We start from the raw sequence: 24,492 nt of genomic DNA on the forward strand, positions 1-24,492 counted from the left end.
CTTCAAGGGCAGGTTAACCCATGGGCAAGGGCTTTGCCTTTAGGGATTTCTTCATAAAACGGAACCCTATCATTTTCTAGGTCATTTTTTCAGTGCCTCAAAACAATTTCAACTCCCAGCCTGTGCCCCCATGCATTCACAGCCCTTTCATGCTAGGATTTCTCAGGAGGATATAACAGGAATTAAAAAGAGAGAGGCAAAAAACCCAAAAACTCAGAAAATTGTGAGGGTGACAAACAATTTGGCTGTGCCCAGGACCTGCCCTGGACAGCATGTCCCTAGAGCTGTGCTCAGCTCCCTCCACAGTGGCAGTGGGGGAGAGGGGCAGAGGCTGGTTATGGGCTCCCCACAGCCCCTCTTGAGGTGGATACCCACAGCCCAGATCCCCCTGCAGGCTGCCACTGTGGTTGGGCAATGCTCACCCATGGGTCTCCTGCTGGGCTCATCACACCTGAATGCAGAGGCTGGAAGATGACAATCCCCCCAAAACTGTGCTCCAGCCTTGGCATGTTGGAAAGAGAGGAGTCCTGTGGCTGCCCCCACTGGAGCTGGGAGCTCATGCCACAGCCCCCCACGGAGCCCAGCTCTGGGGACCACATGAACACCTGAATTTTGCTGGATTCAGCCCCAGGTTACCTGAAAAGTCTGTGCTTCCTGTCACTGCTCCATGTGACTTCCAGGCAAGCAGCAAAACCACCAGCTCATCACTTTACTGCTGCTGCTGGGTAGGGCCCAAAACCTGCCTGCTGCCTGCTCCCCATCACTTTGCAGAACAGGTTACCATGGCAGCATTTAAACTGCAGAACTGTATATTTAGACCTTTCAAACATGCTTCTTTTGGTACTAAGGACTTTACCTTTCTGAACTATAAAACTCATATCCAAACAATAAAACTTATATATGCGCATCCATTGAATGCATCAAAGCTGCCGGAGAAAGCAAAAAACCCACAATTTTTACAGAATGTTCTCAAGTGTTTTCAAAAACACATTCACCCAGTGTGCATACTCAGCCTGCAAGCACAGCCTTAGAAACATCTTCCAGATCTGCTGGAATCCTTTGGGCTCCAGTGCTCAGGGCAGACGAGCATGTCCCCACACAGACCTGTGGCAGGTGGGCAGGAGGCAGAGCCCACCTGTTGATGGTGGCTTCAGCGAGGACTCATGCTGGGCACAGTGGCTGGGGCATGTCACCCAAAGTGCAGAGGTCTGGCTCTGCTTCAGACCCTTTGGCAGGTGGTGTGCTTGGGTAACACCACCCTGTTGTGGTCAAAGACCCCTGATTCACCCTAGCCTCTCCACCAGAAACATAACTTGATTGCGGGTCCCACAGACCAGCCTTGCCCAGTGGCATGACATTCAGGCTATTCCCTGACCCTGCTGCTCCCTGTAGCAGCACTGGCCCACCATGTAGCTATTGCAAAGCATCGCGGCTGCACGGCTGCTGCAGGGAGTGCCTCACACAGAGGTGATCAGTTCCTGCTCCAAATGCACAGGATCCCAGCACCAGGGAAAAAAGCACTGGGGGAACAAGCAGAAGCCTGGTACCACAGCTACACAACCCAGATTCTCAGTGGGGCCTGACACACACATGTGCCTGATACACAGAAGATGGTCACAAACTCAAGTCTACGAAATGTGGGGTGCGAAGAACCTATGCAGACCTCCTCTTTCCATGACCAGTGAAATAAGGAAGCCTTCATAATTTTTTCCATGCATGGATTTATTATGAAATCAGATATTTATGGGCAATCATAATAGTTTCTACAATAATAAAGTTTAATACTTTAAATTACTTGAGAAGATTCCACACATCCTCAAACAATTTAGTGTCTCTATTATTCCTTTAGCTGAGGCTTTTTACACCATATAATAAAAACATAAAAGTGTTATTGGTTTTTCCCATGCTGCAATGTACAGCTTCACACACTGCAGTCTTCGTCCTCACAAGAACATGCTATGTGTGCATCAACAGTGTCCTGCATGTCCTCTGACTTCTGGTCAAACTTCGTCTGTTTGTCTGTCAGGCTGGTAGCTGAATCTGATAGGGAACAAGAAATGAAAAGCAAACAGTACACAGCAGAAGTAGTTCTGCAAGGTACCATGCACATTTACCATGTACTAATCATTAATTACAGCAGGTTTGGCTGCTCCTCACTGACTTACATATTTGTATTTGTTGAAGTCACACAGAGATGTTCCAGGAAACCCACTTCATCAATAAGAGAGTTCTACCTTGAAAGCTACTACTTCTATGTAGAATTTTCTAATGATACATTTAGGAAAGGGTATTAGGGTCTTTAAGAAAAAACAAACTTGGAAAACAGACATAACTCTATGATCTATATAATCTATATCTACCTTATCTAATCTCTTATGAACTATGATATACAATAAAAAGTATGTCCTCCTGTATCACTGCACCTGTGTACAAGAATCCTGTCCACATCTGCCCTTTTAGTGCCTAAATCAGCTCAGTGAAATAGGATCACATCCAAAGGCAGTGATATATAAAAAATACAAGGCAAGAATCCCTGTTTCAGGGTGCTGCACATCGTCATATGTGGCTCAGTCCTCATAGGTTGCAGTATACAGTTTTTCAGCTGAATCACAATGTTGACTGTGCTGTTATCCTGCCCTTATCTTCTGAGCTTTAAGCACCATGAAGGGGAGTTTAGTTTAGATTTTAAGTTGTAATTTAGATTTTAAATTTACAATAGAAAATAATCTCTCTTGCTGAAGGAATGTTTACATATTAATAAAAAAATCAATAAGGCAGTATAAGTCCATCCCTACCTGTGGCTATGTTAGATTATTCATATTTTTCAAGTAGAATAACTGACTCAAGTCACAGTCTATTTATACTTTTGTTCAGCTCCTATTCAGTAGGATTTCTGTTGGCTTACCAGCAGGGAGACAGTGGAAGCCAACAGTGACTGGAGTAGTCTTGGTGGCAGAGCATCCTTTCATACAGCGCAGCACTGGCTCTGTGGAATAGCACTTGGACTCTACACCGGCGAGCTGAACTGTCTTCTCAAGCTTCACAAATGAGCGTCGCAGTTTGCAGACTGGAACACAGTCACGGGTGATAGTTTATGTGCTTACACTCAGAAGCTCCAGATCTCCCCAGAAGGACCGATCTGCCAACACTGACAATTTGCAAACAACTTCCCTCTGTGAAAACTGTGCTTTGGTCATAAATGAAGCAGCTTTACTGACTGACAAACCTTTCAAATTGGCTAATTAGATATGGAATCATGGAAAGTTAATTTCAAATGCAACCGATCTGTTTCTAGATCAGGATGTAGAAACATAGTCTGATGTACTTTTCTAATAAACATTTTTCAAAGTCAACTGGTTTATTGAATAGCCATCAAACCATGTTTTAAAATGTTGAATATTCAGCAGCAGAACTAAAGGGGAGATTTCTGAACAAATAAAATTAATCACTTAAGAATTACATTATTACCACTGTGATTCAGACACAAAATTGCTGGAGAGAGAATGCAAAAGTCATTGCTACTAACCAGTAATATTGACCTCATTTTGGATTCCCAGGATAAACAGTTACAAGTGAGAAGCTAAACAGACCAGAACTTATTCGTAACTATAATTTTTATGCTCTAAAATTCCAGCACTTTCTGCTGTATATTAAATGGAAACACAGTATGCGGTCATTACCAACCACAGGACTATTATTGGGTACATGCATGTGGACTCCATATCCATGTAAAGCAAGTTTGATGCCCAGTTTTCATGACAAAGACATAGAAGAATAACAGTTAATGCACAGCTAAATATGTACAAGCCATTTCCAGGAACTGAGGAAGTCCTTTCCACCAGGACAAGTCTCTACAAATGCTATGTTCCTGTTCTCCTTGAGCACTATGGTGTTGCACCATAACCTCAGCCAAGAGCATCAGCACACCATAAGATCCTAATCTACTGAAACACTTAAAAGACAGCTTTGTTGTTTCAAAAGTCCCTGGAACTGCTCATGTACTTGAATGCTTTACTTGACAGGTTGCACTGGTTCAAAAATCAGGTGGCCAGCCATGGTAACAACTACTAATCCCCATTCTATTTTTTGACGGATCAGTTGCTGAAAACTGATGTCTGGAAAATGTTGTTGTGCTTAAATCAAAGCATTGTGTGTGAATTTACCCTTTTGCTTTTTTTTTTTTCTGATCATCTTCCAAAACACTTCAAAACTGAAACAAAGATTTTGTTTCCACTTGGTTATTTAGTTTCAACTAACTTGCATATTTTGACTTGTTTAGCCTGTGATTTCCTATTTCTTTCTCAACTGGCAGGTATAATGTATAACTTTATAATGATTTTTTTAGTATGCTTTTTATTTCCAGAATGTATACAGATTTAAAATTTTCTGAACAGATTCTGCATTTTCTAAACAACTGCAGTAATATTATATTAAATTTATTAGAACTTGCATACCTCCTCTACAAGGCTTTTCTTCCAAAATCCAAGAATGCCCAAAGCTCATTGCATTTTTAGCTACGTATCCGTTGGGCATCCGAAATTCCTCTTCACATTCAGCATCATATTTTCCACATATTCCGCACATCTTCCCTGCCATCCATAAAGCAACTTGAATCTTTGTGGAAAAAAAAGTCAAAAGCACTTCAAGTTAAAAAAAGCAATACCTACAGAGCAGATTTTTGCTATATAGGTCCCTTCCAGTATAAGTTAATGAACAAACATTTTGTCTGGTGGATGTTTTGATAGTATAGGAGATAGACACAGTAGGGTTTACCAATCTCTTACATTCCTGTTTCATATTATTTTTAGTGCAGACTTTAAAGCATTCATTTATCTAAAAAGAATGGGTGCACTTCTGCTGTTTTGAAGAATTATACAGTTGTAAGAACAGTGGAGAAGAGATGAAAACTCATTTTTCTTGCAAAGGCACTGACGACTCAGCACATGTACACTCACAGACCTGCTTCCCAATGCACCCTGAAGGTATTTTTGTTTGTGAAGGATTCTCATTTCTCACGCTGAGGAATAAAGAGCAGGACTGTGCAATCCTGTAGCATCATCTTCCTCTTGGGGTTTTTTGGGCCCTGCACAGAGTTGCCTTTGCCACTGTACACTCATGCACTCATGAGATTTAAGAGAATCCTATGGAAATTTCTCAACACCCAAGCTTATGAAGAGGAAGAGCGATACCCTGAATGTGTATCCATCGAAGTACAATTTATCAATGCCATAGGCTGGGGCAAGAAGTACAAGCCCTTGATTTTCACTGTGGATCCACAGAGAAGCACCTAGAAGAAAACAAAATAAAACAAAGCAAAACAAAACTAAAACCAGACCAAACTGAGCCTCTTTAAGAAAGAAAAAAAGCAACTGTCATGTTTCTAAAAGGTTTTTTTCTTCAAAATTCCTCAGTTGTTCTATTCAAGAAACAAGACACACAACAAAGCACCCTAGAAATATTTACATATAGAAAATAGGTGTTTGTAAAGGGTTGGAAGACAATTTTAATGATCAAAGATTTATTCATTTTTCTTTGGGTTATTAACATATTCATATTTATATCTAGAAATTATTTCAGAGCTGTCTGTAGCATCTGTGTGGTTGTGCAGATAAACAAGACCCTGAGTACACTATATTGGAGTATGGAAATACAAAGAACACCGAGACTGTCACTGGAGCCATTTCTAGCACAATCATCACTTCCGAAGTATATAACAAATAGGACAGAGCTCAGCACTGGCACACGTTAACCCAATTTCAGCAAGATTTAGCCTGATCCATATACTACAGCTCTACAGGCAGGGAATACCCACACTGAATATAGCTCCTGACTGCACAGCACAGGATGCAACAGGGTCTTCCTGTACCTTTCACAGAAAAACTATTCCTGCTCTGAGAGAATCAAGCAGGCGGTTTTACTAGTTCTTCATATCTATTCATAGCAAATTTCAGAATGCAAGCCAAATTTATACCTACAAATCAAATTGGGAAAAAACACTGGTATACAAGTCACATGTGGTGAATTTTAGGAAAGCTCTACTTCAAAAATTTTTAAACAAGCAAGATTTACACCATAACCAAAACACTTCTCAAATTTGGAACTTCAGTAGGAGCTGCAGTGATGTACAAAAAGTAGGGATCTTCATGTTAGTTATATCTTGCTTACTTTGGCCACATCAAGAGCTTCACACCCTAATCAATCTTCCTAAAAGTTCCTATGCAAGTGAGTAAAATACGTTCTTAAATATTAACCTTAAAACCAAGGACACTTAGTAAATACAAACTGATAAAAAACTGATAAAATCTGTTTCATAGACTCTCTTTCTTTCTTTCTCCTAAAACATATGGGAAAATTAAACAAGATATGCTGCATCACTTACCAGCAGATGTGTATGAAACATTTGTCATGGGGCTTTCAACTCCATCTACCAGCAGCTTCACCCATCCGTTTGCAGGACGCATATCAATGTCACTGTTAAGAAGAAGAGTGTTCATACCCTGTTTGTGCCCCATTCACACACATGCAGTGACACTGGCATTTTCCTGCTCACTAAATATCACTGGTCACAGCATAAGCTTATTTCAACCACTTAAATTACATCGGGGTATTCTTGTCACCTATGATGAAGGATAACAGCATCAGCATCGCATTCAACGTGCATGGAAAGTAAATAAGGCGAACGCTGAAATCCCGGGGGCTGCTAAACTGTTGCAGTGAAGCTCAGATCAAAGCTCCTCTCGTGTTAAATGTGGACGATGGTCACACATGCTCCCAGCATCTGGCAGGAGTTACTTACTGAATGCCAAGCTTGATGTTGATTGCTTTTAGATTCACAGCTTCTTCAGCATTCCTCATCATCACTAGGAACTTAAGGTCAGAGCTGCAATCCTGAGCCAAGATGTGGTAGCAGTTTGCTGGCATCGTGTAGTTAAACTGAACTTCATTAAAGGTTGTGATCTTGTTGTAGGAAACTGAGCACTGAGCTGGTTAAAAAAAACGCCAGTGAGTATTTGCTTTTCCACAAGAGAAAGCCATCAAGTCATGTTTTATTTTTAGTGCCATGTTATTTTACCTCTATATTTTTTCCACTATGTGATATTTTTGTATGGTTTACAGGGGCTTTTGGCTACTAAGCACCCATAAATTCTTAAAAAGGCATGGAAAATATACTCCTCTATCTAACAAAAAATAATTGCCAGAAACTTTAAATGTTATCAATTCAAAGAATTGGTATCTTGATTCCTGAAATGCTGATGATTTCCGTACTATATGCACAATATTTTCTCCCAGTTGAACCATCCTCACTTTATTACAGAACATTTCCTAATTAACTGGAGATAAATAATGCCAGCAAAAATTCAGAAGATGCTCAAGTAAATTGTGACACTGAGGTTGTCATGCTTCTGAGCCCAACCTTTCAAATTCTGGAGCACTGCAGAGGGAGCTTCAGCAAAGACATTCCAGATGGGAGGCTGCAGCTCTGAGGCTGGTATCCTCGGACCTACAGGAAGTGACAGGGGAAGCCTGATGGCTTTTTCATAGAGGGTAATCTGAAAAAGAATTCAAAAGCACATTCAAAATACACTGTGCCAACAAACAGCTAAGATTTTTCTCCTATTTGGAATTTGATTTCTATTTCTTCTACTTTGGTTGCAAAGACTTTATGTGAACCCCACTCATCTGTCTCATTGCCCACAAGGTTTTTGCTTTTACATAGTTTTCTCTCATGGTGTGAGAGAAATCATTCAGGTATTATTTGGGAGAAAATGAATTACTCCCTTTCAAAGGTGATGAGGTGAACACTTATGGGCTACTACAGATGGAAACTCATGTAATTATGAGTACCCATGTCTCTCTCTGTGAACAGAAGCACCATATGAATATCCTTCTATGTAATATCAAAAGGCTTAAGATAAATAAAAGTTGTTTTCATCATTTGCACCCAAAGTGATGCTTACTTAATTTTTCTTTCTCAGAATTGACCCACTGTAATTGAAGTGCAACAGTCACACTTTTCTACTAGGAATAAATAGGAGAGTGATAAAAATATTTCATAATTACATCAGGAAGCTTGATAACAACATCACATGTCCTTGGAGAAGTTAGAGCCACGATCACCCTGGCTTGTCGAGAAGGATTCTTGTCTGTTTTTTCAGAGAACCCCAGCATAAGTGCAGTCCCAGGGATGAACTTGTAAAACCTTCAAAAGTTCAAATCAGAAAGACTTGGTGAAATGGAGAAGCAAAAAGCTGCACACATCCCAACCAGGTTGTCTCACACCTCTGTGTAAGTAGCATAATGGTCTTCAGGATCACTTGTTGGGCTCACGCCCACTCTCTGCTTTACTGTTCAGTGAATGGAAGGATCTGTTCCTCAGTTTTCAGTAATTACATCCAGTATAAAGAATTACTGTACATTAAAATAGGATGTAATGTCACTCAGCTTTTATGTCCAAAGGCAGTACTTGGACAGATCTGAGAATAAAATATTAGCCAGTATTTTAGCTACTAGAACCTCACGTGTGGATGCTGATTTTTCCCAGTTGACCAATATTGTGAATGAGTGTCACTAAGGACTAAAGCCTCACCATTCTGCTATGGATCTCACACTGGAAGGAACTTTAGGCCACTCAAGCTTCACTTGTACAGCAGGGTGGGCAGCAAACCGCCCAGTCACCAGCTCAGTCGAAATCTTGTAGTCCTGGCAATTCTGTCCCCATTTCAAGTAAGCCTGTAATGGAGAGATAAATGATCCATTTTTTAATGCACGGACCATGGTTTTCCTGTGATGCATACAGCTGTATATAACTATTTTTGAGTCTTACCACTGCCTTGTGAGCATTGAGGACTGAAGCATCAGCACAGAGCTTCCACTTGCTTGAATCTGTGAGGTTTGACACAAATACCTGCATCCGGGGCCTGATGGAGTCAATAACAGCATATATCACGAGCTGGAGGCCTCCTATCTTCTTATCGTTATGGATGCCATGAAGAAAAACAGCTAATACTGGTGTTTTAACATCTCCCAAAAACTTAGGCTAAGAAGAAGGGGGAGAAAGTATGCAAAGAACATAACTATAAAAGAGTTACCATGTGGAACATTTTAGATGCAAGATTGAGATGGATAAATGAAAAATAAATAACTGAACCACAAATATATACCATCATATGTACCACACATACATACATGCCTACAAAATCTCATGCATATGTCTTTAATGTGCATGTGCCTCTGCATGCACAGATGGACTTTACCACTGTGTTTATATGATCCAAAATTTGTGCCATTTCCTCAGCTACAGCTGATACCATGGAAATACTCATGGGATTAAAATACAGTAACGACTATGTGATTTGGGCTTCATTGTTAATAACCAGCCTGTGAATAAAAGTGGTTCAATTTGAACAGCATCAGCTGTCAGTTTCATGCATCACTCATTGTCACAGTAATAACATCCCCCAGCTGTGCTCCTCCTGTTTATCTGTCTGGGCGGTCTGTTGGCTTTCACCTCACACTTCAGCTGTGGATTTTGTAGGGTGGGCAGGTTTTGTGTTTGCACAGCAAGCCAGCACAGAATATAATCCAGGATATTGTCTTCAACATGAAGAACCTCCTCCCTTGGAGCAGGGCCTTAAATGCGCTATGACCTTTGATACCTTCACTCCATTATTAGCAAGCCTGTCCACATCTGACTGGGTGGTGGTGAGGAGTGCAGACGTCCCCTCTGGAGCACGGCTTTTGTTGAGACTGAGCCTCAGCTGCTACCACCAATGTCCTTACACTGGCATTGCAGCACCTCAACCTCCCTCCTGGTTGCAGAGCTCGCAAGATGAGTCTCTGCAGGCATCTGTCGGGTGGGATTCCCATGAGGGAAGGGTTGCAATGCAAGTAAGAAGGATCCTCACTGCAGAGGAACGTATGTGTGGGAATTATAGGGCGTGTCTTACGCTTGACTGATACCTGAGACTTGAGAGGTTGGCATTTCTCCCTTCCCATTAACTTAGATATAGAATTACTGCAAGTGCGTGGCCACATGCCATTCTTCCAAGCTATCAAAAACTCCTAAAAATGATGCAACTAACCTGGGAAGCAGCTCTAGATGAGGCACGACTGGATCTGGTAGAAGAGTACGAGCTGCTAAGTCGGTCAGCTGGGAGTACTGTTTTTGGGAACTGTAAGAAAAAAACACAACATGCTTAACTCAAAAGCATGCTTGAAGAAATGCACTAGGCAGTGCTAAACTGTCATGGCACTTGGTGTTGGTAAATTTGTGTTCCAACTCTGAGCAGCTCGATGACTTGCAGTAGGCTTTGTCCTGCTTAGTACGTGTGATCTAGCTCTGCAAAATCTTGTTTGCCCAAATATATCTGACGCCTCAGAAGAAACAAATAAGGAGTGTGTTTAGATGAGAATTCCCTGTATGAAAAAATAATGGACCAAACCAAGTCAAAGGAAACCAGCCTCTCAATTTAATATGAAAGACCAGAACTCCTGCAAGAGTCTTATCAACTGGAGGACACACTGAATGGACCTGACAACTGGATGGAAAGGATCATCTGAATGGACACACACAGTTGAAATTTTACTTTTTGAGGAGCACTAATATCAAGTACACTGCTCCTGGCAGGCTCATGCTGCAGTAAGAATCTGCTAAACCAAAATAATAAGGCATCCTCCTGTGTTTGTCCACATCATCATCCTGGTGTATATCAGCAGTGATTCCAACCCAAGAAACCAAATGATCAAAGCCAGTCAAATGATCCAATCTTTTGATGGTAGGATCTTTGTTTCTCCAAAGTGGGCAGCTCCAGTCTCTCATATTGCTTTGGTAGAGGCTTTTCATCTCCTTTGCAGAGCCACAAATGGCATCGTGCACAACACAATGAGGCACATAGCTCTCTGTCTTTACACATATCAGAAGAACCACCATGGCTCTAATGTTATCAGTACTGTAATTTTCCTCAACAAAGATAATAAGTTGCCTTTAAAGTTCTCCATTTGACTCACGACAGTTTCCATAATTCTTTTACTGAGGAAAGAAAAACTCACCTCTTGTCTATGTGCTGATCTAAAGCGGTACTGGTAAATCTCATGAACTGCCTTTGAATACGATAAAAACAAGATTAAAAATCTCAAATGAAAAGAAATGCTGCAATTATATTGAAATTTGAGCACTGGAAATTAAATAATACTAGTAATCATTCATACATAGGTCTGTATGTTTAGCCACAAGCACATAATTCAAGATGAATATATGGACAATAAACTGCTAAAAAAAAATAGTTCCCTGCCTATAACAAAAGTTTCAACAAACTTGTGGAAACTTTTGACATGCTTTGAAGTAGTCATCTGAGCCAATGATTGCAGATGTGTTTGCAGAATAAATTTTGGAATTTTATATTGCTAAAATTTACTGTGTCAATTCATAATTTCCTGATTTGTCACGCAAAACCAACCACCATCAGGAATGTGATTCAGAAACATTAGCAGTGTCAATTTACTGACAAAGTTACCCATATTTTGGAATATGTGCTGCTGCTGCTGCTGCCACCATCCTGATGTCCTGAATGATGCCCGTGGCTATAGCGGCTCAATGACTCGCTGCTGCTACTGCTGCCATTCAGATGCCTTGAGTGATGCCCATGGCTATGATGACTGCTGCTACTGCTCCTACTGTTACTGCTGCTGCTACTGCTCCTGCTGCTACTGCTGCTGCTGCTACTGCTGCTGCTGCTCTTGCTGCTACTGCTGCTGCTGCTCTTGCTGCTACTGCTGCTGCTGCTCTTGCTGCTACTGCTGCTGCTACTGCTCCTACTGCTGCTCTTGCTGCTACTGCTACTCTTGCTGCTACTGCTACTCTTGCTGCTACTGCTACTCTTGCTGCTACTGCTACTCTTGCTGCTCCTACTGCTACTGCTGCTCTTGCTAATTCTGCCACTACTGCTACTCTTGCTGCTTGTATCTTTGTTTCTCGCTTGCTTTTCTCGATCATTCTCATCTTCATCCACAGCCTTTTTATGATCAGGAGAAATAGCAGATGATGAGGAAGAGGAGGCAGCTGAGGAGGCAGAAGATGAGCTGAAGGGATGTTTTGCATCGGGCTCTGTCCCAAGCTCTCTTAGCACAATGTTTTCTTTCTTTGAAGGTCGCTTCTTCTGGTGTCGTGTTTTATTTGCAACCTGCAAAAACAGTTCACAGAGAAGTGTAAGAGAGAGGATACAGCTGGTTCTGTGTTTACAAAGTAAAACTTCTGAGGGTGTCAGACAAGCTTCTCACATCAGCCTTTCAAGGAACAACCCATCTTCCTGCCTCACTCACTGAAGAATCTGCAGAACTCCCTTAGATCCACTCTGCCAAGCTGAAATCTAGCTCAGCACAGAAGACTTAGCTGGATGCACTCCAAGGGATCAATCCCTCCAGATGTAGCACTGACTGACAGGCCTAGCACTGGCACCTTTCAAACTAGCCTCACCCTTTCTTTCCCATGCCATCTTTCCACACTGAACTTCAAATTCTTGGCTTCATTTAGGGGAAAATGTTCCCCACTCTAATTTTCAAAGTCACTTGCCTTGAACACATTTTCAATGCCTAGAATCTTCTTCAGTTTAGCTTGAATGTCCTTATATAGAGATGGTTCATCCTCTTCCTTAGACTCTGAGTTTACCTCTTGAATAATTTTGGAAGCTGCTCTGGATCCTGCTTGAATCTCCAGCTGAATTTTGTCAATATCAGCATCTGTTTCAACTACACACCAATTGCCCATATTAGAAGGTTATACTGCTTCAAACAGCACTGAAAAACCTAAGATGACAAGGCTCATGCTCAGCATTTTACCTGGGATCAAGACTATTTTAGCTTCGTGTTCTCCAATTAATCTGTGCAAATATGTATTTTTTAGGAAACTGGCATCTCGTGACCTTCTAGAAAAGCAGAGCTGACAACCAAGGTGATGCATTTTGACACAAATGTCTCGTTTATGGGTTTTTCTTCCTGTGACATGGCGAAGATCCTCTTGAGAGCTATCGGCATGTTTCCTTGCCATGCTGTCAGCTTCTTGCTGCATTAGAGATGAGTGTGTGAATACCACTGAGAGTATGTCATAGGTGAGAATAAAACTACAGACATGCATTACAGAAAGGGTAAATATTACTATATAAGCAAAAAGCAATAGGTTACCTTTGTGAAACCTTCACTGGAAGTTCTCTCTGATGGTTTGAAAGCTTCTTCCACAATATTTAATGAAGTATCCCCTGGGAGAATTGAAGTTCTCTTTTCAACACCTAGTTCTCCTATATTTCTTGATACAGCAAAAGCCTTATGTCTGTTGAGATATATGCAAAAAATGGTGAATTATTTTGACCCCTTGTCTTTGGGTTAAATTAAATATGTCCCTGTCAGTATTATGAGACAGCACAGAGATCTGTCATTTGAACATAGGGATTATATATAAATTAATAAATATAAATATTATTGAAAACAAGTAAGAGTTCATGACAAATGTAATTTCCTTATATCATGTGAAGCTTTCAAAATCTGGATAAATTTACATTTTAATTTTTTGGAAAATTAAAAAAAATCATTCAAACATAAAAATTAAAATCCTTAAAGGACAATAAAATAATGGAAAAATAGTAAGAACACAAAATAATAAACAAATTAAAGTAAAAATTAAGCTGCTAAATAATTTAGGTATCTTTTGATTTTTAGCTCCCCTATTTTTCTTCCTTGCACTTCATACCAAAGGTTCTGCTACACATTGAAGAGTCACTCTGCCTGTCTAGAAACCTCTGTAGGAGGTCAGTGAATGATGAACTTCGTCAGGTTTCAGCAATACGAAGTATTCCGAAGTAAAGCTACCATACCTTCCAACCACTATCTCAGTTTCCTCATGGCATGGATTTGCTTCAATCTTAATATTTTTCAGTTTCACGTCTATCTTGGTGTCAAACTTCATTGGCACTCTTGTCAGGACCTTGCCTTGAATTTCCACAGCATGTTGGAAGTATTCTGTGTTGACACCCATTGTTGCAACTGTCTGTACATATAAGCTGAAACAGAGTGAAGCAGTCAGACTTACATGTGTGACTCTGCCTTCCCCTAAAGCCTCCTTCATATGTAAAGTCTTAGAAACCTCCTGTACCTTGGGTTTATGTCAGATCGAATCTGCACAGTGGATTCAAGCAACTGTGAAGGTCTAAAGTCTCCGGTTAAAGGGGGAGTTATCTTTCCATCAACTGCAAATGCAAGAGCACGTTTAAACATGGTAAAAGTGAAAGAACGGATCTGAACGTAAGCAAATGACAGTTTTCAGTACGAGGTAATATTTTTGCTAGTACAACAAATAAGACTAGAAAACAAGACAGATTTTGGAGTACATGAGATCTTTTTATGAGTCTGAAAAATACTGAAAGTATACAGAAAGATCATTATGTAGACAAAGGTTCTGATGCAACGTATTGAAAATGGAAATAAAAATATACTAAGAAAATGAAGAACTGACCCAAATTGAAAGTCTGATAATTACTATAACACTAAAATTTCGGAAATGTGGGGAGTCAGAAGACAGAGTGGATGAAGAACAACCAGGCTAAACAACTCTTGCTCTCTAATCTTTCCTCACATCAAGTGTGAACATCTTTCTTGTCCTGTGGACACAAAACTGGACATTGTACTCCAGATGCAGTCTCAAATGTGCAAATCATAGTCATGCTAGCTTTACTCTTGCTTCTGCAGCCAGTGATGCAGTTGGCCTTCATCACCACAAGAGCACACTGCTGGTTTACTGTACTAGCTTGTGCTGGCCTTCCTGGCCCTTTTCTGCAAAGCTGCTTTCTGTCTGGGTGATGCCCAGCCTATACACTTTCAAGAATTACTCCATCCCAGGTGTGAAGGATTTTGCATTGCCTTTGTCAAATTTCATCACACTTCTGTCAGACCATCCACTCCAGTCTGTCAGGGTCCCCTCCCGGGGGGGCAGCCTGACCCCGCAGTGCCTGACCTGCTCCTACCACACACACAGCTGATCTCCCACTACCCAACTCACTGCTGACTGCTGCCCGGGCCAGACCAGCCGTGTATAACCCGTACTCCAGTGGCAGACCAGTGCAGGTAGACACAATGTATCGCAGCTCTCCCAGCCACACTGGTTGTGTCCATTGTCCTGCAATGCCACTGTGGATTTGGCTAATGAGTCTCTTCAGCACTGTGTTCCTGTCAGCAGGTTCTAGCACAGTCTGCAATAAAACAGACATCCAAGGTTAGGATATGAAAGTACAATGGTGTCAAATATTGCAAAGAGAAGTAAGGGTCCCTGGTACCTTCACAGCCTGTTGTAGGACTTCCTTATTGATGTTGATGTAGGCCAGCTCTTGGCCTAAGAGTTTCAAGTAGGCTGACATCAAGGGGGTTTCTGTTGGCAGCTCCTTCCATCCCAACAGCTGAGGAACAGATAAAGAAACAAGCAAAGTTTCTTAATGCAACACTTTACAAGTGGTAATTCAGCAAGGTGACCAGACCCATCACTGGCCAAGCTGCCATTTCCCACTGAAAAATTTTTGATCATAAATAGCATGGTGGCACTAATTCAGACTTTCTCCTGCCATTGAGATGCCCATGAATAGGCTCCAGTCTAGTGTTTGGTATTCCAATGCAATAACATTTACACAGGGGCTCTAGACCATTAATACCACTAAACCTAGTTTGAAAAAACAGCAAAAAAAAAATCTTTTCTCTTCAAGACAAAGGTATATCCCTGTAAACTAGGTTAGATAGATGAAGGGAGGGAGTAGGAAGCCTGCCAGGCATGTGACAAACCATGCTGCAATGCCTGCCACTTCCTTCACCTCTCGTGCTCCTTCTGCAGCCATCTGTGAGGTGGGGAGGAGGCAGAGCCTGAGCAAGAACTGGCAGAAGCTATTGCAGCCATGGCAGATGTCCCCTGCCTACCCATTGCATATCTCCCCTTCACAGAAATACTTGAGCTGACATTTAGGAGAGTAATTTAGCTTCTGAGACAGCCTCACTAGTACATGAAGCCTCATTAATACCCCCTTATATAACCCACACGTTGCATTAGTGAAAATACCTACAGCTTTTCCAATCTCCTTTATCTTTTTGTATGTGGGGTATTCAGCAAATGGGATATTTCGTTTCATGATGACATCTGTGAGGCCTTCCACGCGGACACCAGCCTACAAAAACAGCATGAGAAGGAGCAGTCTGAAACATACTTACAGAGGTGACACTTTGTCATCAGTTTTAATTTTAATTTGTTTTATCATTGATTTAGGTAAATATTTACCTCCGCCAAATCAGCCACTGACCCTGCAGAATATGCCATCAGCTTGGAAATTATTGCTGATGGGAACATTGTTCCTGGGCTGTTCATAATAAAGACATCTCCAGCAGCACCAACTTTATAGTTATCTACGGTAGAAGTAAACAAGAGACATGTCTTCTTTCTAACCATTCTGCTTGCCATTCAAGATCATATTTCTGCAGATTTTTCCACTGATATATCATACACTATGTAATGATATGTAAGATATATCGTTACATAAATCTTGTTAAGTCAGAAATTATTATAGGGCTACACATGCACTTTTAAACATGTGACCCTCATATTTAATTTAATTTCTCATTGAAATGGAGAATGCCTTATTTCTCCAAAGGATTTAATATCTCTTAAGAATGGATTTCTGAAGTGAAAGTTTCCTGGTCCCTGAAACACTTTTACTCACCGAAGTAAGCACCAACACGTATCACCTTGCTATACCGATAGCTCAGCCTGTCCAATCTGGGGGCCAGCATCTTAAGGGCGATATTGCAAGCTGAAGATCTAAACAAAATGAGAAAGGTAATAATATCTGGAAACAAGTTGCACCCTATCAGTATATAAACTGTCTTCAGTTATCAGCACATGTAGTGCTCACCAAAAAGAATGTAACAGAACTCATTTGCAGGAGATCACCTGCTTTGCTCCTGTCTCTACTCACATGTTGTACGTGTACGGCAACCTGCTTTTTGCCAAAGCCTTCATGTGGGCATACACAAAACTTGCCACTTGCAAATTGCTCTCCTTCATCACCACATTGGCTATCGTTGTTATCAAAGGAAGGGCAGGTCTTGTCTCAAAGATAACAGCACAAGCCATCATGCGCACCTCAGGGGGAAGCGACTGATCTGCAAGGATCTGGATGAGATATCCCTGCACCTGCAGAGAGAAAACAGTGTCTGCAATTACCAAATAATTGAGACAATTTTGCAAACTCAATCCACACCTAAGCCACAAGAAATATGGGACAGGGGGTCATTACCCCTCCAGAAAGGTTTCCTGATCTTTTTTTACTGCATGGTTCCACATCATTTTATTCAGACAACTGAAGGGGCCATGGTGGAACAGCATCATGGAGAAGAGCTGGCACTGAATCTGAAACAAATGTCCATCTATCAATGTATTGAGCCAACTCACCACAATCAAAAAGGCATCAGCATTGCTTTGTGCATTACTGCCCTTCAAAGATTAGTGAATAACTTTGAAAGAAACAACTGTAGATAATAAGACAGATTCATTCTTTGGAGTAATTCCACTGAATAAGTGAGCATGCTTCACTGTTTTAGACCAGTTTTAAGAGGGGAGCTTCATCAGTTTGCCAAAGACAGTCTGAGTGAATTGTTTCTCATAGAGGTCTTAAACCTAAACCATCTGAAAGGCAGGAGTCTTGCCTACACTTACTGTGAAAGCAACTTCAGTAGGGGGTCAGTAGTGACTCATCCAGCCTTAAGGAAAGGGTCTAAAAGAGGCAGAGCAATGTTGACATTTTGCCTAGGAGTTTAACAGAAAGTCTCTCTCTCTCTCCTCCTTACTACAGAGGCAGTTTAAATTATATGGCTGACTTTTAGGTGGTTAAATGTCCACTAAATATAACTAGCACAGGACTTAATTGGTTATGACAGATGATGAAAGCAACACTGCTAATATCCTTCTGGAAGCTTCCTACTGACTAATAATCATTACAGCTTAGCAGAAAATATCAGCTGAATATAAAATTGTAAAATATTGTTCTTAAAAATAATCTTTTTTTTTAAACATGCTGAATCCACATATATGATACCATTAAATTCATTACCCTTACAGTATATATTCTCTAATTCACTAAGTAAAGAAAAGCTACTAGATCCTACTTACAGTTTTGGAGTCTTTCCAAGCTATTTTTCTCAAGGCCATTATGGCATCAATCTGAATGTGGGTGGGGATATCAGGAGCACTGGATGAAAATATGGGAAGGAACTTCAGGATGCGCTTGATGCTGGCTGGATCTCCCATGTTGCCAATGCACTTCAGAGCTAATTTCATTTTGTCTTCACGGCCCCTGGTGATCGCTTCATCTGCCAGGTCGTGGATGGGCTATAGACAAAGCATAGTTCAATCTTCTCTTCCTAATGTACAGATTGTCCACAGTATTCCCCTTACCCACTGAAAACCCTATCACAATAAAGCAACTAGTTTTAATAAAATCACTCAGTGGTGGCTTCTCTCAGGATTTTACCCTTCCAATGTGAAAATTTTGTTTTCAATGCTGAAGCAGTATCTACATTAATAAAACAATTAATTGCCTTGGTTCTGAAGGAGACTTATGAAATGTGTATGTGTATGTCCAATTGCCATATTTATACTGTATCTTAAAAGAATTAAGCTAATAAAATAAGCATTACTAAGCTATTAAAAAAAAAAACCTGACAAAAAGCCACCCACCTGGAGAGCTTCTTTAGGACAAGCCGAGGTCTGAGAACAGTACCTATTGACCACAGAACTGTATCCCAAGCTGGCAACTTGTTGAAGTATGGGACTTTTCTGGATTCGAGAACTGGTCACTAAATCCTATGAGGAAAAAAAAAAATTGTTATTTAATACAGTGCTTCACAAAGCTTTCAGAGCAGGAAAATCATCAGATCAATTTCAGAATAATTATTGTTGCATCCAAATAAATTAAAGTAGCTTGTAGACATTTGTTTGGAAGCTTCACTTTGGAGCTCAATTCCCCGCTAGTTTCAATATATATGTATATATAAGCTTACATTGTCCCTCAACTGAACATAACACTCAAAACACAAAGATTATGGATAAACATCACTGTATAAATGGAATATCCTTAGAAAAACTCAATTATATTAATGATGCATTCTCATATCCTCTTTTCCTCATCAAGAAGAAGAATATTGACTAGAGACAGCAAAAATCCTGTTCAGAATAAATGATTCATTATAGTGTCAACATATTTGATGCTTGCACAAATACTTTCACTTGCAGCACTTTCCAATTCATAGGGATAGTTCACAATTAAAAGAGCTGTCCAAGTGACATAACACACCAATGACCATTTGTTTCAGAAGTAAGAGACTGAAGTGGACAAAGTTTTGTCTGTAGAAGGCATGCCATGTGATCCCAGCAAACTAAAATGGGGATTATTCTCAAAAGCACTTATAAGAGAAAGGCTTTATGTTAACGTAAGGAAATGAAGACAGAGGACTGAACTCTCCTCTCACAAATGTAATGCCAAAAGAAACTCACAGGTCAACATTTGCACAAAATTAGTATATATGAGAGGAGAATCCAGTCTCTAATGTGCTTAATAATCAAAGGATGTCATTGATTATCATTCCTTTTGTTGTCAGACAGGAAGGATTAACGTAGATATACTCACTGCTGCTATTGGAACAGTGTGTTCATCAGCTTTAGTTAAATGGAGAGCAAAGGAAACACTTAGAAGAACCTGAAGGTGGTTAAGGTCATCATTGCGGATTCTGCTCTTAATGAATTTGAGTGCTTCTGTGGTGCCTGTCGCAGAAACTGCACTCAGCAGCCATCGCCTGCAAGTAGAGGCAAAAAAAATCCTTGATTTTCACTCTCAATTCTCCAAAGCCAGAAAATTTTCTTACAAGTTGATACAATGAAATACCTATAGCGGGGTTTATCTGAACATTGTCTCCAGGTGGACTCCAGCGTGTCAGCACTTGCTATCCGGCAGAGCTGGACAAGCTCCAGGAATCGGTATGGAAGATCATCATGGAAATCTTGTTGGTTATTCAGGACTATGTGTTGCAGTATTTCAACTATCTGTTACAAAACACAAGAGAGAGGGCTTACATAATTACATCCTTTAGAATTTATGATCATTATTATTTTGGGGTTTTTTATTATTAGGAAATCAGTTTGAAGGCCTAAAAATACTCTACCCGTTGCTCAGGGTTTTTCATCTTGATTAGCTGCAATGGCATCTGTGGCAATTCTGCTGGGAACTGGTAACGCAGGCCTCCGTAGCTCTGCATGGAAAGGTCTGGGGAGCTGCCCCGTTCACTTCTCACTTCAAGCAAGGTGAGTTGTTGTCTGTCGAGAGACAAGTGTCATGGGAGAAAGGCATTAGCTTTCTTGATCCATCTGCCTTGGCTATTTGTTGCTTCAGTGATACTGTGATGGTATCAGTTTTACTCCTTAATAATTTTTCTTATCACAGTAAAACCTTTTGCTAATGAATAAAGCCTTCCATCTGAAACAAAATGGTATTAGAGTTATCTACAATGAAATTGTTTCCAAGGAGAAGCGAAATTTCCATCTTCTGAGTGAGAGCCACCGACACAGTGTAATGCATGATCTTATTTCTATGTGCACCATCTTCCTCCTGACACTATCAATTACCCCTTTTTCAAGACAAGTGGAACAGTAAAGTTGCATTCTTATGGTACAAGCAAGAAAAACAGTTTTTCTCCTTTTCTCCCATGTAGTTGTAGTGCCAGTTTGACCAGAATACAAGTAAAGAATGGTTTGCTGAACTTTAAGGACTGTGGAAACCCCAAGAGTGAGTACTCAGACCTTTATCCAACTCCTGTGGAGCTCAATTCTCATTTCACTTCAATTGGGAGAGAAAGGGAGTGATAGAACCTATAATTATTCTCACTCTGTGAAATAAGCCCATGTTCCACCTACCTTGCTTCCATGACAGCAACACCAGTAGGTTCACTGAGTGGTGAGAACTGATACACCTGCTGAGACACCACCTCTGTGATCAGGGTACCACTGTCTGACTGCTTCAGTTTGTAGGAGAAAGCTGCAGTCCCTTTTACGAGCCTTTCTTTCTGTGGGAGGACAGAGAACAAAGAGTGAATGGGTACAGAATGGCCGTGCTTGTAACTAGGAAGGTCTTTTCACATCTCACATACCATCATGTCAACAGGACAAGGATAGATGTAAGCCATTCCAACACTCTTCACCACTTTTTCCTGGCAGTTATTTTGGTCTACGGTTTTGGTAACAGAGACCCGGCTGTTCTTCCTGTCTTCCTGGATGATGTATCTTGTATGACAAACACCTCCAATTCCAGCCTGGCATATGAACACAGATAGTGAGAATTCCCAATTATATCAGGATTTCACTGTGTGAGAAGTTTTACCGAATGAAGATTCTAAATGCACAATATGAGGGTTAGTACCTACTGAACAGTCTTAATTATGTTTTGAAAGCTGTTGCCATTACACACAATTATTCCTATTGAACTAAAATATCATCATGTGAACAATACTCAGTCAGGGGATGGAGTTTAAAATTAAAAAGTAATCAATTAATTAATATCAACAGTTAACAAATAAAATGGGTCAAGTAGTTGTATCAGGGAAGCCATATAACAAATAAATTCACAGCTAATAATTCTCTTTTCTCCAAAGGACTGCATGTTAAGACTTAAAGAGAGATGTCTTAGAAAAAATTCAGCACAGTTAATTTGTTCAACGCATATGCACACATTTTCCTCTATACAAATGAAAATCATCTTTTTCTTACTATGAACATTCAAAAGTAGCTGCAAATAAACAGAAACTCAAAGGAAGAATAATGAAAGAGAACACAACCTTTCATTAAAGTAGTTTTAGAATGGAAAAAAACAAACCTCTTGCAATTCATACACATTCTGTGACTTTTTAATGGTTATCTGTATCATGTTCAGTATTCCTCTCACTATGTTAATGCAAGTATTGGGACAGTCTTCTGGGCCATAAATGTTTCCAACCCGTCCACTATTGTATTCAAACTTGAAGGGCCGGGTAAAGCACAAGGAAACCATCTGGGTGATTTTGGAAGATCGAGTGAATGGGTCTCTGGGCCAGATGCCATTGTATTCCTCAAATTGTGGAGGGCGGATCTGGGAGGAAATTCAGAAAAGACACTTAGGAGAATAAAATTACTTTGATACTAAATATGCAAATGTATTGGAGGAAATTAGCATAACCACTAGTTAGATTCTTTTTCCTTCCAAATGTAGGCTTAGATAGTCATACAGAAGTTTATTGTTTTGTCTCTTGCTTACACTATTGTAAAACCACTGCAAAACCTGGGGGCTGAGCAGTGCTATTTTATCTTACAGAAGCAGTTAACATATTGCTATTATCTTTCACAGACATTGAAACATTTTACTTGCGTTAACTTCATAGGGAAAAAGGATGATTAAAAATGTAATATAAAAAAATTGAAATAAAAATCTCCCTTTTTTCAGCCTTAAAATAAATATTCTGCTTTAGGTAAAATTTAGCATTTAAAAAGTTTACATCTAGTCCCCATACAGTTTTTCTTTTACCAAACGAGTCACTATATTTGATTCATATTTGTGAATTGCTTAAATCAACCCAAATATTTTAATTATGAACAATATATTTATACACACTGAGATAGAAGGTAAATAAGAAGCAATTTCAGTAACTTTGGCAAAGTTACTGCCAGTTCAGGTGCCTCAGAGCACAGCCTAGTGCACACACATAAAAATTTCAGGATGAAGACTGTAGTGTGCAATACAATACCTAGCCCATAATTTTGAGAGATCTACAGCTCAACTACAACCAGTGAGAGCTCTGTCACTGAATTCAATGCCTGAAAAAGAAGCTCTGATTTTTGACTGAATTAAACAGACAAAAGTATTCTTCCGAAACATACCTATTTTGAATTAATCAGGTCCTATCACTGCTGATGTCAGCAAGGCATGATTTCACATGTCCAGATCTTTTACTGCACTATTCAGACACTAAACATTGTTACATACTCCTTTTTGATTGCTTTCAATTTTTACTCTTATAACACTTTTTATCTTTAGCTCTTATCACGTTTTAAGTCTATGTTTATCAGTTGCCTTCATGACAATGATTTTATACACCCAAGTCCTGGCTTCCCACAGGAGCTGGAAATGTGTGCTGAGACTAGAATCAAATCTTAAACTCTGAGCAGGCTTAAATGTCTTGAGTTAGAAATAGCCATTTTCTAACAGAATCCCTGCCAGCTGTATTTCTGATGCAAAGTCTCGAGGAACACCTGCTACAAGCAACTTCCACAACAAACACCACTGTCTCCTCACTTCTGAAATTGTAGCTTGCAGATCATTCTCTGACATCTACAGTGGGAAGTCTCCAGTTGTATTTCCTGCAGCTTTCCTACACCCCAGATTAGCCAGGTACAATTACAACTGTGATTTTAGTTTACTGTTGCATGGCACATTTGAAAGAAGATGCAGTACCTTGAGGATGTAAGTGTTTTCTGATAGCCCACTGATCTCTACTTTGCTGCTCAGGCGTACACCAGCTTTGGCTAAATTCTTTTCTTGAAGCCCATTCAACACCCAGCCTTCATAACTGTACAAGTAGCTCTTCCTACTACTGAATCCAGGGTCTGTGGGAAATAATAGCCATTTTCACAATACTTGCAAGAATGTTCTAATAAATAGAAATAACAACAAAGTCACGGAGAAAAGGTTATAGAAGGAAATTTACTTACCAAAATCAAACTTCTGGCTACCTGTAAAAAGAGATGGAAAAGCAGATAAGTAATGTTCAATCTAGATCTAATCTCTGCCAAAGAACTGAAGGAAACTTTGGGAAAGAAAGTTGAAGAAGAGATATGTAGCCTTACCTACAAGGGTGAGTGCTAGTAAAAATATGATTCCCCTCATAGTGAAGGCGAATGAGGCTCTGCCAGACATGGTGAGACTTTTATGGAAGAGAGCTCAGGAACACGTGGCTGCATTCTGCTGAATTCTCCAGTTTTTTATCAGTTTATGTAAACACTTTCTCTTCAGATGGAATAATGGAAGTCAAGTCATACCTTGGCATCTCGATTATCTCTTAAGCCCTTTGCAGAACTGTTTAAAAGCTTCTACTTATCCTAATAAGTTTTACTAGGTCATTTACAATGAATTTACAATAAACACATTACTTAATTCCTAGGTTGAGTCACAGCCGTCCACTTGCATTTGGTCTGCCACAGATTAGCTTGATTTTGCCCAGGTTATGCTGACCTGGCATGTGACCCAAACTGATATCTAGATGATAGCGGCCCAATTAACAGAGTCAGTATCACAGAACACGTGTTCTTCCTCTTCCCTCAGCATTGGTTTACAGACACCCCCTTGGGCAGGAGAAGAGGACAGATAGTCCCTTGCCATTATATTCCTCTGTGCACCA

The 24,492-nt window shown here is 40.2% G+C and overlaps 1 protein-coding gene across 2 annotated transcripts; it reads right to left on the reverse strand.

Moving 5' to 3' along the window:
- Positions 1-1,720: 1,720 nt before the first annotated feature.
- Positions 1,721-24,013, reverse strand: LOC113967558 (vitellogenin-2-like). 2 transcript variants are annotated; one of them, XM_027683221.1, is made up of 35 exons: positions 23,942-24,013; positions 23,807-23,827; positions 23,550-23,701; positions 21,939-22,190; positions 21,217-21,378; positions 20,984-21,132; positions 20,236-20,386; positions 19,959-20,116; positions 19,704-19,869; positions 18,755-18,880; positions 18,188-18,406; positions 16,995-17,212; positions 16,740-16,837; positions 16,301-16,425; positions 16,089-16,190; positions 15,318-15,437; positions 15,044-15,233; positions 14,141-14,234; positions 13,863-14,048; positions 13,177-13,321; positions 12,835-13,057; positions 12,569-12,744; positions 11,514-12,179; positions 11,050-11,100; positions 10,083-10,172; positions 8,825-9,037; positions 8,588-8,730; positions 8,062-8,200; positions 7,415-7,550; positions 6,797-6,983; positions 6,380-6,471; positions 5,190-5,287; positions 4,455-4,614; positions 2,906-3,067; positions 1,721-2,040 (listed from the first exon to the last, which is right to left on the reverse strand). In XM_027683221.1, exons 1-35 carry the CDS (start codon positions 24,009-24,011, stop codon positions 1,922-1,924), a joined length of 5,559 nt encoding a protein of 1,852 aa, XP_027539022.1. In that variant the 5' UTR covers positions 24,012-24,013; the 3' UTR covers positions 1,721-1,921. The 2 variants fall into 2 exon arrangements, with proteins under 2 accessions (XP_027539022.1, XP_027539023.1); XM_027683222.1 differs by lacking the exon at positions 23,550-23,701 and having other exon boundaries at positions 23,942-23,993.
- Between the last annotated feature and the right edge of the window lie 479 nt (positions 24,014-24,492).

This window comes from Neopelma chrysocephalum, unplaced genomic scaffold (assembly GCF_003984885.1).
Source record: "Neopelma chrysocephalum unplaced genomic scaffold, ASM398488v2 Primary Assembly neopelma1_64, whole genome shotgun sequence".
Taxonomy (NCBI): Eukaryota; Metazoa; Chordata; class Aves; order Passeriformes; family Pipridae; genus Neopelma; species Neopelma chrysocephalum.

What these genes read in the sequence shown, in the direction of transcription:
- LOC113967558 (XM_027683221.1), bottom strand. Translation starts at nt 24,011, where the DNA reads ATGTCTGGCAGAGCCTCATTCGCCTTCACTATGAGGGGAATCATATTT. An exon ending in ATGTGTATGAATTGCAAGAG is followed by an intron (nt 21,379 to 21,938) that starts GTTTGTTTTTTT and finishes TTCATATGCCAG; the next exon opens with GCTGGAATTGGAGGTGTTTG. An exon ending in TAAAGGAGATTGGAAAAGCT is followed by an intron (nt 15,438 to 16,088) that starts GTAGGTATTTTC and finishes TCTGTTCCTCAG; the next exon opens with CTGTTGGGATGGAAGGAGCT.